This window comes from Cyclopterus lumpus, chromosome 12 (genome assembly GCF_009769545.1).
Source record: "Cyclopterus lumpus isolate fCycLum1 chromosome 12, fCycLum1.pri, whole genome shotgun sequence".
Classification (NCBI taxonomy): domain Eukaryota; kingdom Metazoa; phylum Chordata; class Actinopteri; order Perciformes; family Cyclopteridae; genus Cyclopterus; species Cyclopterus lumpus.
Window position 1 is genome coordinate 20,546,225 of NC_046977.1, and position 14,760 is coordinate 20,560,984.

The following is a 14,760-nucleotide window of genomic DNA, read 5'->3' on the forward strand; positions in this document are numbered from 1 at the left end:
TTTTTCCTTTTGCTGTATGTTCTTTCGATTTATCAAACTTAACAAAATCATAAGTCTATGAGCTATAAGGTGAGCTATAAGGTGAGGTCAAAGACTGTGCCGATGTCCCGTTCTAGATAACAAAAATACAACCCGAGACTCAGTCCCGCCCAAAGAAAAGCATCATTTCAAATATAAATATAACATCCATTCAAGGAAATTCTTTAGATCAAAATCAATAAATCAAATAATATGATTTGGAATCAAAACTAAACATATGGCTCCAACAGTGTGGGACATGAGGATGCCATCGTGGAAAAATAACAATGATTTGTGCTCTTATGTAACTGCACACACATTTAGCTAAATAAATGCTTAATCAGATAAACTCCCAGTTTAATATATGCTACTTTGTTTAAAAGGCGATATGAATATACATTAACATTGTGAACATTTAAGTTACAATTTTACTGCACTATTGTTTTTGTCAACTAAATATTATATCACGCTTTATTACAAATTATATTATAAGCTCGATTTTTTATTTAGCAAGATTGAATCTTTAAACATCTATATAGGGTTTATTCTTGAAATGATCAAAAGCTCAAGATCAGATGATAAATATTTGCATTTCAATCTAAATTAAAATAGTCAATTGACCCAAACTTTATAAAATAAAATAAAATGTAGAATATGAAAGACATTTGGGCAACAGCTGAGGAGATGAACGCCACTCGACAGTGACCCCTACTGGGCAATGCAGGTTATTGCCTGTGATGACTGCTCAGGAACGTCTGTCCAATCAGAGCCCGGAGCGTGGGTCACGTGACGTGGTAGCGCCATAGAAGACGGATTGAACGTCGACAACCAATATGGAGGCGCCTCCGTTCAGCTTCACACCGGAGAGGTACTGGACGGAGGAGAAAGAGAGGGCGCTCATTGCGTTCTTCTCCAGTAAGTCAAACGCTCTAAAACAGCAACTTGTTGTTCCATAAAAGTTGCCGTTTTTATCGACGAGCTGTCGTAAACTGCAACAATTGTGGGCAACCGTTGCTCGACGAGACCGACGGAAACGAGCGACGCAGACGGATAACAGCAATGGCGACTAGCAACTGTCGTGTAGTGAGCTGCTTGTTGTCCTCCAGGAGGACGGAGAGCACGGCGACGCCATTGCGTTTCGACAACGTAAAGCGGAGATGTTGTTGCAATTAAATGCGACTTCAAATGGAAATCCACGTTTATGTATCATATCGTTTCTGTTAAGTCTGATATAAGTATGACAACTATCCTACAATCACAGCGCTTCTGATAGCGTATACATTTAATGTCGCGTTGAAGCTCAATGCAGTGTTTCCAGAAACTGGCACATCTGGTGAGTTGCCCTGTTGAGGCAACGAATGATGACGACTGCTGCGCGTGCGCGTACTTCATCTTTATACCGTAAAGTAAACATACATCAGTGGACTTTACTTACTGTGTCAAGTTTCTTTTTGACATTTTTAAGTTAGTGTGTGTGTGTGTGTGTGTGTGTATATATATATATATATATATATATATATATATATATATATATATATATATATATTAAATGACTGCACTTCTGGTCCCAAAGTGGAGACCTTTAGTCAGAACTTTAAGATGTTAAAATTGCTTTGTAAGAAAAATGTCACAAATAAATGTAAATTCACTGAATTGTTATTTATTGTCAAAATAATAAATCGCGCACCATGGTCTTTGTGAAAAATCTTCCAGATTAACAGGAATTACAAAACCCTTTTAATGCGGCAACAAATTAGTCAGAATTTAAAATAAAAATTCAAATCGGCCTAATATACCATCCAGTATCCGGGCTTTCCTAGATTCTACGATAAAACAAGATTTGGCAATAACTTTTAATAAATATATAATTATATATATACACACACACACACACACAACATAATGTAGCGCTCGAGTATCCTGTTTGGTTTCATTTCCCCAGTGCACGGCTGCCTGTGGAACCACAAGTCCGAGAGCTACAAGAACCGACAGCTGCGGTGGAAAACCCTGGAGCACCTGACGATCCTTCTGTCGACTCACCCTCCTACCGTTCCTCTCTCAGGTGAGCCTGTGGTCGGATTCATCGGCTTTGTCCATTCCAAGCTGCACCTTTTGTCGAGGAACCAAAAAACATCCGCTCCTCCGTTCTTTCTCCCCAGTGGAAGACGTCAAGAACAAGTTCAAGAACCTCCGCACCACCTTCCAGCGCCAGTACAAAATGGTCAAGGCAAGCGAGGTGTGCAGGTCGGATGACGTGTTTGTGCCGCAGTGGAAGTACTACGAGCAGCTGATGTTCCTGCGGGGCTGCTGGGACCGGGATGGCGGCCCCGACGACCGGCCGCCCTCCCCCTCGCCGCCGCCCGTGCTGCAGGAAGACAACCGGCTCGTTGTCTCTGCCCCCCTCCTCCCCACCCCGTCCTCCTGCGTCCCCTCCAACGGGCCGGGGAAATGCTACTGGACCGAAGAGAGGGAGCGCATGCTGATAGCTTTCTACTCCGGTAAACAAACACTGATCAGTTGTTACTGCAGTCAGTACGGGTTTGGATTCCTGGTTGTTGGTTGACGGGTTGTCGTTGTGTCACAGAGCACGACTGCCTCTGGAAGAAGAAGTCCCAGAACTACAACAACCGTCAGCTCAGACTGAGGCTGCTGGAGTCTCTGAGGAGCCAGCTGTCCGACCACTCGGCCTCTTTCTCAGGTATGCATCACGCGGTCCGGCTCATTTGGATGGCGACAGCCCGACATGTAATGTCCCCTCCAAAGTACAATACCAGCACACTGAGGAATTGTGGCCAGAGTGGGTTGTATCTTATGTTGGACCAAAAGTTTAGCACGTTTCACATGTTATCACCATTCCTCAAAACCATCCCTTGACCATCAGGGCCCAGTCCACCACTTCAAATAATTACACCTCGCCTTCAGAGGGCCCCAGTCTGCCGACTTCCACCTCGAGCAGACAGAGAGCAACGCCCTCATTCCTTTTTCGTTTTCTTTCTGTCTACCGAATAAACGCACTCTCCTTTAAAGCTCTGATTTGGTCTCCACCAAAATCCTGAGGAAAAGTTGTTGGTATAGAAATGTAAACTTAGTTCAGTTGAATCTCATGGAAGGAGCAACGTGAGAGAAGCCAGTAGTAGTCTGTAGATTTGACTCTTTGTTGCTGTTTTGCAGTCGAAGACCTGAAGTGCAAGTTCAAGAACCTCCGGACGGTTTTCAACCGTGAGTACAAGACGGTGCAGGCCAGCCGGGAGTCCGACAAGCTCCACGTGTCCAAATGGAAGCACTACCAGCAGCTGCTCTTCCTCTGCGAGTCCTGCGAAGAAGACGACAGCCCGGACGACGTGCAGATACTGACGCCGCGGGAAGACCGGGACCTGGACCACGGAAACCAACCGCCCTCCTCCGCCCTGAGCGGCTTCTCCCACGCCGCCGCCCTGGTCAAGTTCGGAGACCCCTCCGCTCCCCCCGGCGACCCGTACCAGGTCTTCCTGCCTGCGTCTCCTGATGATCTCAAACCAGCGAGCCAAACAGCTGCTGCCATGTTTGCCGCCTCCCCGTCCTCTCTCCCGCCGGACACCAAGCCTTGCACTAACCCCTCCCCTCTGGATTTCTCCGGTTCGGTGAAGGCTGACAGCAGACTAAGCGCCGAGTCCCGTTGCCACTGGAACGAGGCCAAAGTTCAGCAGCTCATATCATTTTACTCTGGTTGGTGCCGTCATTTAGTGTTGATAATATGGTGAACTGGTAAAAAAAATCATTTTTATCACTAACCTTTAAAAACGAGTTTTGTCAGGTAATTTAAAAATCATTTTCAGTATGTCATTTGTTTGTTGTTGTAATACTCATTGCGGCCACAAGAGGTTTTTTCCCACCACTACCCAGTGTTCTAAGACTAAAAGCATTTCCAGATATTTTTAAAAAATGTAATTCAACCTAATGTTCTTTTTTCTAGAGCACAGCTGTCTGTGGAACCACAAGTCTGAGAGCTACAGGAACCGGCTGTTGAGGCAGAGCCTGTTGGAGACGCTGAGCGGCCTCCTGTCTGACGACGAGTCGGCCCCATTCGCCGGTAACAGTGATGATTCATTGTGTGATAGTTTTGACTTAACCATGCCATTGATTGGTTTTGGGTTTTTGACAAATTAAATCAAATTGTGGTCTTACAAAAGTGATCCCTCGCAGCGTTACTGTGAGGCTGACCGTTTCTATGACTCTTCGTCCTTCAGTGGAAGACATAAAGACGAAGTTCCGGAACCTGCGAACCATCTTCCAGCGCGAGCACAAGGTGGTGAGCTCCAACAAAACCTGCGGCTCGGAGGACTTTTACCTTCCCAAGTGGAAACACTACCGCGAGTTGATGTTCCTCTGCGACTCCTGCGACGAGGACGAGCGGCCCGACGACCTCCACTTCCACGGAGCGCAGAAGCCCCGCCTCCTCCGCCTGGACAGCCAAGCTCTCTGCAGCCATTATCACGGCACCAACCAAACCACCGCCCAACTAAACGCAGCGTCGTCGCAGAGCCTGAAAACCCCTCCCTCGCCCACTCCACCGGACTCCCAGCACTCCTCCCCCTCCTCCTCCCCCTCCACACATTCCTCTCACCCCGACAGCAGAGTTTCAGGAGGACGCAAGCGGGCGGGCCGCTGCCTCCCGCCGCCCTCTGCCGAGGTGCTGGACATCATTAGGGCCTTCTGTCAAAGCCAAGTGGCGTCTCCACACGCCGGCTTCCTGAAGTACGTTGAGGAGTGTTTGAACGAGACTCCGCCGGACAAAGTGAAGAAGCTGAAGAAGAAGATCATTGAGACGATCCACAGCGTGTCGGAGGAGGTTTAGTGTCTCACTGGGGTTTTGTTTTGTTCCTGAAGAGAACGTTATGACAACGCCACTTCAGCCAGCGTGAGCCGTAGTTTACCTGTAGAGCCCGAACCTTTTGTCAGCGCAGGCCTTTTACACCTCACAGCTACACTCAACTAAAGCTCGCTTGGTTTCAGCTGAGATGACACCTTGGCCACGATGGAACCTGAATGTGAGCCGTGATGGCCGAAAAGTGAGTAGAACGCCACCTCGAGGGGCCAGCCAATCACACCAAGATGTGTCGCTACAGGCGCCGCCCCTTTAAAACCATGCCTTGGCCAAGCAGGTCAGGGGGCGGGGCTGTGTGGGCAACGGATCATATGTCATTAACTGAAAATGGATAATGAGCCACCACATATGACTTCCTCCTTCCTTCTCATACACTCCGTAACCTTCACAGCCCCACAGCTAGATAGCTACCTAGCCCTACCACGTCTACTGGCATTTAAAACAGGAAGTCGGTGGTACAAGAGCAGTTTGATTAGCTGCCCAGTTGAAGAGCGGCGCGACTCCTGCTGACAAAAGCGCCACAAGAGAGGAGCGCACGCCACTCGCTCAGCTAACATCACTGAGCTAGTTAACGTCAGAGTTCAGTCAAGCAGGACGCCATTGGCGTCTACGTCACGCTAGCACGAGCCTCTCGTCCAGAGCAGATATGCAGTGATACGGACGTTGTAGAAATGCCATCTAGTCGCGTTATTTTGGAGACATCAGAAAGTATGTATTTTTTATTTTGGCGTAGACCATTTAAAACAGTCTTGAGCAGGAAGACGACATCAGCAGGCAGACGGGACTCCCTCGTGTGAATACTAGAAACTTCACCACGTCCTTCACAGGAAATACATTCAGTCACATTAGCATTTCTAGCAACATGAAACTAAACTAACGAAACACTAAACGCGCCGCCAGGTAGTGGACCGGTGTGTCTCTTTACTGGAACTTGCCATCACAGTACACCTCACCAACATGTGATGCTGTCCAGTGCTCAATGCATCCCACAATTCACCAGGTCAGTTTTTGAAGTGACAATCATCAACACACATGAAGAAGGTTTAGGTGTAGTGGCTTGCACACCTCACAGCAAGAAGGCCCGGGTTCGGATCCGGGTCTGGGCAGTCCTGTGTGGAGACTGTGTGGGTTCTCCTTGTGTCAGCGTGGGTTCCCTCCAAGTTCTCCTTGTGTCAGCGTGGGTTCCCTCCAAGTTCTCCTTGTGTCAGCGTGGGTTCCCTGCCGAGTTCTCCTCGTGTCAGCGTGGGTTCCCTGCCGAGTTATCCTCGTGGTAGCGTGGGTTCCCTCGGAGTTCTCCTTGTGTCAGCGTGGGTTCCCTGCCGAGTTCTCCCCGTGTCAGCGTGGGTTCCCTGCCGAGTTCTCCTCGTGTCAGCGTGGGTTCCCTGCCGAGTTATCCTCGTGTCAGCGTGGGTTCCCTCCCGAGTTCTCCCCGTGGTAGCGTGGGTTCCCTCGGAGTTCTCCTTGTGTCAGCGTGGGTTCCCTCCCGAGTTCTCCCCGTGGTAGCGTGGGTTACCTCCCGAGTTCTCCCCGTGGTAGCGTGGGTTCCCTCTGAGTTCTCCTTGTGTCAGCGTGGGTTCCCTCCAAGTTCTCCTTGTGTCAGCGTGGGTTCCCTGCCGAGTTCTCCTTGTGTCAGCGTGGGTTCCCTGCCGAGTTCTCCCCGTGTCCGCGTGGGTTCCCTGACGAGTTCTCCCCGTGTCAGCGTGGGTTCCCTGACGAGTTCTCCTTGTGTCAACGTGGGTTCCCTGCCGAGTTCTCCCCGTGTCAGCGTGGGTTCCCTGACGAGTTCTCCCCGTGGCAGCGTGGGTTCCCTGCCGAGTCCCCCCCGTGGCAGCGTGGGTTCCCTCGGAGTTCTCCTTGTGTCAGCGTGGGTTCCCTCCCGAGTTCTCCCCGTGGTAGCGTGGGTTCCCTCTGAGTTCTCCTTGTGTCAGCGTGGGTTCCCTCCAAGTTCTCCTTGTGTCAGCGTGGGTTCCCTGCCGAGTTCTCCTTGTGTCAGCGTGGGTTCCCTGCCGAGTTCTCCCCGTGTCCGCGTGGGTTCCCGGCCGAGTTCTCCCCGTGTCCGCGTGGGTTCCCTGACGAGTTCTCCCCGTGTCAGCGTGGGTTCCCTGACGAGTTCTCCTCGTGTCAACGTGGGTTCCCTGCCGAGTTCTCCCCGTGTCAGCGTAGGTTCCCTGCCGAGTCCCCCCGTGGCAGCGTGGGTTCCCTGCCGAGTTCTCCCCGTGGCAGCGTAGGTTCCCTGCCGAGTCCCCCCGTGGCAGCGTGGGTTCCCTGCCGAGTTCTCCCCGTGGCAGCGTAGGTTCCCTGCCGAGTCCCCCCGTGGCAGCGTGGGTTCCCTGCCGAGTTCTCCCCGTGGCAGCGTGGGTTCCCTGACGAGTTCTCCTCGTGTCAACGTGGGTTCCCTGCCGAGTTCTCCCCGTGTCAGCGTAGGTTCCCTGCCGAGTCCCCCCCGTGGCAGCGTGGGTTCCCTGCCGAGTTCTCCCCGTGGCAGCGTAGGTTCCCTGCCGAGTCCCCCCGTGGCAGCGTGGGTTCCCTGCCGAGTTCTCCCCGTGGCAGCGTGGGTTCCCTGACGAGTTCTCCTCGTGTCAACGTGGGTTCCCTGCCGAGTTCTCCCCGTGTCAGCGTAGGTTCCCTGCCGAGTCCCCCCCGTGGCAGCGTGGGTTCCCTGCCGAGTTCTCCCCGTGGCAGCGTAGGTTCCCTGCCGAGTCCCCCCGTGGCAGCGTGGGTTCCCTGCCGAGTTCTCCCCGTGGCAGCGTGGGTTCCCTGCCGAGTTCTCCCCGTGTCAGCGTGGGTTCCCTCGGAGTTCTCCTTGTGTCAGCGTGGGTTCCCTGCCGAGTTCTCCCCATGTCAGCGTGGGTTCCCTCGGAGTTCTCCCCGTGTCAGCGTGGGTTCCCTCGGAGTTCTCCAGCTTCCTCCCACAGTCCAAAGACATGCAGCTCAGGTTAACTGGACTCTAAATGGTCTGTAGGTGTGAGTGTGAATGGTTGTTCTCTATATGAGCCCTGAGATGGCTAGGTGCACCCTGTCCAGGTGAACCCTGTCCAGGTGAACCCTGTCCAGGTGCACCCTGTCCAGGTGCACCCTGTCCAGGTGAACCCTGCTTTCGCCCAATGTCAGCTGGGATCGGCTCCAGCGCCCTGTGACCCTAAAAAGGAGAAGCAGTTTGGATAATGGAATATTTCACGACATGATGGCTTCAGCCTAAATGTTATTTATGTCCAAAGTCATGGCAGAAGATACGGTGACTGATGTGAACAATATTGCATATTTGTCACTCAAGATGAATATTAAATACTTTATCCCTTAGTCGTAGATACAGAACTCCTTAAAACCTCCTTTTATGCCTCAGTGGGCCTACGTGCCTTTAGATAACGGTCTTCATTAATGTTCCGCTTGATCCTAAAACGTATTTTTCCAGCGAGTATATGGCCTTATTAATCAAGCGTGTCCCAATGAGCTCTGAAAGACGTCCACTCACCTGTGGTCTTAAAGGGGCACGTGGAGTTTTCTTGTCCCCACAACGCAGGGGTCCTTAACTGGGCACTGTGCAGCATGTAGCACGCTAACGTGTTACAGTTTAGCCATGCAGCAACATGCTAACAGCACACGCTAATGCACCTGCTGACACGCTAACGTCACTCATAACCTTTGTAACATTCCCACAACGCGTGTTGTTCACTACTTTAATGTTCAGACTACCAGACGATCTAAATGACTTCCAACTATTGGGATGACCGGAGGCCGTGCAGGTTTAGGATGTCAGAATGCTCACATTGTGACGAGTTGGCCTTATCGAGCGAAGCGTTGGTCATTTCTGTCTGTTGGTGGAACAAGAAGAAAGTTTGGGATCACCGAAGCCTCCTAAACTACTACCACGTTTCCCTCACTAGCGTCGTTTCCTTGCACCTCTCGATGCCTCCTCGGTGGGAGGGAGGCAAGGAAACGAAGCAGAAATGTGGGATGCAGCCCAAGTTGTTCTGGACCGTGTTGGGGATCGATAAAAACACACCGGATTTCTCCCTAAAGACAATAGATGGACACATGTTTTTGAAAGCGCTACAGTATTTAAACGTGTGTTGTAAATAAACCTCCAGAGGAAAATAAATTGCACGAGACGATAGAGAAAGATTTCAGCTTCATTACCTTTTGTTTTTAATGTCACACTTTAAAATTAGAGCTTATATTTCCGGGGGACGTTTTATTATTTGGGTTGCATTTACAGTAAATTGTTAAGAATTCAGTCATAAAAGAATGTGGCATTTTAGTTTTTTGAAGTGGTGAAATACAGAAACTCAGGTCTAAATGACATCTGAGCTGTAATGTGTCCCTTTTTATTTATTTATCATTTATGGGGGAAGATGTACGTTGTCAGTCTGTAAATATTATTTTATACCTTTTCTTTGATGTGTAACTTGTCGAGGTTTATGACTATTCTTTAATTATCAGCTCCTTGTACAGCTGTAAGATATTTAAAGGGTATAGGCCTTCATGTAGTTGTCTTTAAAAACATTTAATAAAGATGTTCTTAATCAGTGATTAGATTTTGGTTTATTCAAAATCTTTAAAGCAATAATAGTTTTTTTTACAGTTTACAATTGTTTTTTTTCATATGAATGATTTCCTTTGGTTGGGTGCACGTGTGTTTAAATTTGACTCGGTGCCTTATTGGATCGACATTACATGTATGTATGCATGTGCAGAAATGTGTCCCCTCAACTTTGGACTTATACGTGTATCAATATTAAATGTGTAATATATACAGATCAGCTGACGGTGTGTTTTTCCTTAAACTTGCATTGATAATCACATTTGTTCACTACTCTCACCAATGTTAGTGTAATAGAAATATAATTTAAAAGTGGGAAAATATTGTGGAATCGAAAGGAAAGGTGGGGTGTAATTCTCATGCTCCCCTCTAGGTGGCGGTCTCAGATAACTACGTACTCCGCTCGGATCCTCCGCACTGGCCTTGAAATGAAGAAACCTCTTTAAATCAGATTTACACAATCTCCACTTCCTTGCTTTGCGTGGAGCGTTCCACAATAACACACGAGACCTACAACATAAGCACTCTGGTGCAGAAGAGTGATCACAGCATTTCAAAGGTGATACCTTTAAAGCCTTGAAAGACGACACCGTACCTGAAGTCTCCTGACGTTCGGTCAAATGCTTCGTGTGTCATCTGAACCGTTTTCATCCAGAAACCGAGCTCTGACCTTCGACCCCTGTTAGCTGATACACTTGATGAACCTTCCATCAAACCACATTCCCAACGGCCAACACACCTGACGTCTGTTCGTGATAGAAGCAGTGTGACTGCTGTCGTTGGGCAGTTTACACTTTGTTTCTTTCAAATTGTGTGGAATGTCTTGCTTTCGGAAATACCCAAAGATTACACGGTCACTGTGAAATGTGTGACATCCTAGTGCCCCAAGCTTTTACCTGTACTGCCACGTCTGAGCCTTTTTGATTACAGCTTAGGGTAGAAGATACTAAAAAGAAGCATGAGAAGACTACAAGGAGACAGAGATTCACATTGACAATGAAAAAGAGCAAAACAACAACAAAGAGACACAATGCAACTTCAAAGAGACTGATAATGACCACAAAGAAACTAAATGACTACAAAGAGAGACCACAGAGAGATGTGTTGCTCCTTTGTGTGAGAGATGTCTGTGGCCATAGGTCGATACTCTGCCCATGAGGGATACGGGTCTTACGGGTATAATATGCAACAATTTCCCCAAAATAAAACTTGTATAGGCTGATGCAAAAGGAATCCCTCATAGTCCTCACTTGTTATGACCAACAGGAAGTGTGTGATGGTGTCTGTATCTGCAGCCCCTCTCTTTCTCTTTTCTTTTCATTTTGCGGTGTTCTGGAAGATTCTGGATGCCAGTGCGAAGGCCTTTGGACCCCATCTGGAGGCCCCTCAGCCCACTAGCAGCCCGTTCTCCTTCTCAGGTCAATCCAGACCCAGACGTCTGCAGGTTTGTAGCGAGCTTGACCCCAGAGGTTGGAACGTCACTGCTTCAGTAAAACGTTTGGACGCACACAACTGAAACTTACCTGAACTTACTCTTTGTGACACTCGCGTTCCAACTCTTGTACGTAACTATGCAAAAAGTGGTTTTCGTCTTAATAAATACCGACAATACCAACATTGAGAGACAAAGAAATGATTGTGAAATGATAACTCTTCATAAAATCCTTATCTGCTGAGCTGTTATAGGTCTAGGACTGAACTCTAGTTCGGACTAGCAACCGACCGGATGTAATAGCACCTCTCCTGAAACTTCTTGCCCTGACACCGAAGGCCCAGACATGCTTCAAAGGGCTTGACGGGTCATCTGAAACACCCTTTCCAGCGTAGGGAAGTCGTTCATTCCAGACTCAAATATCTCAGCGACTGCATTCATCCTGGTGATCTTTTGACTTTTTCATCGGCTCACAATTTAGATTTGTCTGATTCTTTGGGTTGCAACCAAATGCCTGCTAATGACTTCCCCCTCAGCCCCCGCCGTACAACCTTTAGCATCGCTAACTAAGGTTGTGATAGACTTACACCTGTTTGACATGAACACGTTAGCGTCGCTGTGTCCGAACATGCTATAGCACCGCTGGCATTCAGAACGGCTACGACTTTGGCTGGACGACCCTTCGTTCCTGCCACGCACGAACCGACACAGAACTCTGGTCGTCGGCTCGTCGTGCGACCGCGTTAAAGGGATCCGATCCAGCGGACGGTTTAACGGGGCTCCACGCAGTAATCTGGTCCCGGTGTGAGACCTGCTGCCAGATTCTGCTGTGAAACATTGGATTACAACTCATCAGCACACACACACTCACACTCACACACACACACACACACTCACACTCACACTCACACACACACACACACACACACACACACACACACACACACACACACACACACACACACACACACACACACACACACACACACACACACACACACTCACACTCACACACACACACTCTTTCAGTTCTGCTCTTTTTCATTTTTTTTAAATTCTTTGTATATACTTCCTCCCATGTTTTCTTACTTTCTCTTTCTTTCTTTCCTCTCCTCTCTTGTCCCCCCCTCTCTCTCCCTCTCGGTCTGTCTGACTACCTCACTCCACCTCTCTCTCTCTCTCTCTCTCTCTCTCTCTGTTTCTCTCCTTTCTTTTCGCTCAGTGAGTCGCAGTAAATCCTATTGTGATGCTAAACTGATTTTCGGAAGACAGATAGAGCGAGAGAGAGAGAGAGAGAGAGAGAGAGAGAGAGGAGGTCTGGGTTTCTGTTGGAGCACATCTCATCTGTTCTGACCTTCGTTCCTCTTGAGGTTTGTCACACTTTGTCCTCCCGGTAAACTTGCTCGCCCCCCCCGGACTCCAGCGGGTGTTTTCGGGGTGTTGTTGGACTCTACTCCGCCGCTCTCTGCGCTTCAGGAATGCACTTTGCAGGAAACGCAGCTCGCCGCTCCGGACGCCTCCTTCTCTTATCGGGGAGTTACTAATGAATGAAGGAAATGAGCTCGTGAAGGAGGGATCGCTTTCTGCAGTCCGGTGCCCGACCCCTCAGTCCGCCGGGCCGCAGCCGGGCTGAGGACAGAGGTGAGCCCGGGGGTGAGCGCTCCACGTCGCGCGGCATGGAGAACGGCGTCCGGGCGGGGCTCCGGCAGCCAGCGGGCAGAGGAGGAGGAGTAGGCGGCTGGGTGCTGGTGGAGGCCCGGCTGCAGGGAGGAGCGCCGTGGGGCTTCACCCTGCAGGGCGGCCTGGAGCACCGAGAGCCGCTCATCATCTCCAAGGTACGAGGCTGGTCCTCGTGATGTCCCGCATGTCATGCTCTGACACACGCACCGTGGTATCAGTTGTCCTTAAAGTAGCTTTAAAAAATATATTATTTGATTATATTTATTATTATTGTCAAAGTAGTTTAAAAATAATATTTGATCATATGTATTATTATTGTCAAAGTAGTTAAAAAAAATAAAATGTAATTGTATTTATTATTGTAGTCAAACTAGCTTTAAAAAATATAATATTTGATCATATTTATTATTATAGTCAAAGTAGTTTTTTAAAAATAAAATGTAATTGTATTTATTATTGTAGTCAAACTAGCTTTAAAAAAATATAATTTGATAATTTAATATAACAATATTGTACTTTTTTCTCCGTTAAAGTTTTTTTAGGGGGGGTTCCTGAACGATGTGAGAGGACAGAGGATGTCTTATGTGTACAGATTGTAAAGCCCTCTAAGGCACAGTTGTAATTTGTGATTTTGGGCTTTACAAATAAATTTAATTTAATTTAACTGAATATTATCTGAGTTTGAGATGGAGTGCTCTCTCTGTTTCTATGGCACAGTGACATTAGAATTCCATTATGGCAAATGCATGACCCGCTCTACTCTGCCTCTGATTGGTTCACACTGATACTCCTAATCATGCCTTTGTAATTTAGCAGTCAAACATCTATTGTTCTTCCTGCTTCCAGTGATGTCAAAAGTGATGTCATTGGTGGCAAGGAAACTAAAGTGCTACTTTAGCATTGGTAGCTGGGCAATGCCATTCCAACACGTCCTTGTTCTCCTAGCTAGTTACTTTTCCCACTGTGAGACAAAAATACCCCAAAATATGAGTGCATTTTCTAAGTGTTTCGGCCGACTCCGATATTCAGCCGTATTCAGGCCGTTTGAGGCCGCACAGCACATGGCAGACGGGACCGTCCAGAACCTGAACTGCCTTTGTTCAAATTGCCCTCCGATGCCCACAGAAAGGGACTCACTCTGCTGTAATGAATGCCAGAGTGGGCAGTGTTTGTCGGATGCTGTCGCCGACGACAACCCAGAGAGAGTGAGCGGTGGGTTTCTGGTAGTAAGGCAGCTGTTCAGCGGGCAGCGTGTCGGGCATATTTCCACACCGTGCTCAGTGAATCATAGGCCTAATACTATATTTTCACCAAACCAGAGTTGCTGATTGTTGGAACAGTGGAAACGCTAACCAAGACCAGTTTGGTGAGCTTTTATTTTGTTTCTGTCCAGCTTGAAGGGCAGTGGGAGCCATGAAGTGTGTTTCACGACGAGCTAACAAGACCGTTGAGTCAATCTTAGAGAAGAGAAACATGAATTCAGAGGGTGTGAGCTTGTGTGGTTTTTTTTGTGTCGGTTTTTTTTCCAACTGTCAACGTTTGTTTCCAAATTCAAGCATAAATAACCCTGATGATGTCATCTCACTGTAGCTACTAAGCTAGAATTAGCTTCACAGACAACCCTGAATCCTGATTCAGCGCTTTTGGCTTCCAACTATGATATAATGCTTGAATGTTGAACTGAAAGATTCAGCCCACGGTTAACTATTAAGCCACTTGTCATTCACCCTCAACCACAACGGCCAAGAACACCGTGTCACCGGCTAACGCTAGGTTGTTCATCCGGGAAGTCTTTCATTTCAAACACCAGAGACAGAGCCCACTTCCTTCCTTTTCAAACCTCAACATGATGTGATGTTCTTCCTCAACAAACCATCCGTACACAAGGCTCCACAGTGCACACTGACATATTTGACAGAAAAAAATGATTTTGAAGCATGCTGAGAGTTTGATTCTGTAGTTGACCAACTCACAGAATTAACTGCAGCTGACAAAACAGTTCCTATTTTAGCCGGCAAAATCGATGGCTGCTGAATATTAATAACAATAATTTAGGTTGTTATGGCATAATGTGAGTTAATTCAAATATGGCACCTTTAAAAGGAGATTTTAATTGCTCAGCCCTGACTACTGCAATAAGGAAAGGGATCATTAATGATGTCCTCACAGCGATGTGGCCTCATTTTATTAAAATGCAAATGAGCAAGCTAGTGTGTGTGTGTGTTT

The 14,760-nt window shown here is 48.1% G+C and overlaps 2 protein-coding genes across 5 annotated transcripts in view; both read left to right on the top strand.

Annotated features, from left to right (window-relative positions):
* The first annotated feature begins 790 nt into the window (after positions 1 to 790).
* LOC117740455 lies at positions 791 to 9,642 on the top strand. The gene is made up of 7 exons (XM_034546877.1): positions 791 to 933; positions 1,961 to 2,080; positions 2,178 to 2,516; positions 2,603 to 2,716; positions 3,190 to 3,723; positions 3,971 to 4,087; positions 4,245 to 9,642. The coding sequence occupies exons 1-7, from the start codon at positions 852 to 854 to the stop codon at positions 4,850 to 4,852; spliced, it is 1,914 nt and encodes a 637-aa protein (XP_034402768.1). The 5' UTR covers positions 791 to 851; the 3' UTR covers positions 4,853 to 9,642.
* A 2,344-nt stretch (positions 9,643 to 11,986) lies between these two features.
* shroom3 (shroom family member 3) overlaps positions 11,987 to 14,760 on the top strand; it is a 65,025-nt gene continuing 62,251 nt past the window's right edge. For 3 of the 4 annotated variants that reach the window (XM_034546786.1, XM_034546788.1, XM_034546787.1), the window contains exon 1: positions 11,987 to 12,689. In XM_034546786.1, the coding sequence (XP_034402677.1) occupies positions 12,531 to 12,689 (159 nt within the window). In that variant the 5' untranslated portion in view covers positions 11,987 to 12,530. The remainder of the gene's footprint in view (positions 12,690 to 14,760) is intronic. The other variant, XM_034546791.1, reaches the window with a different exon arrangement.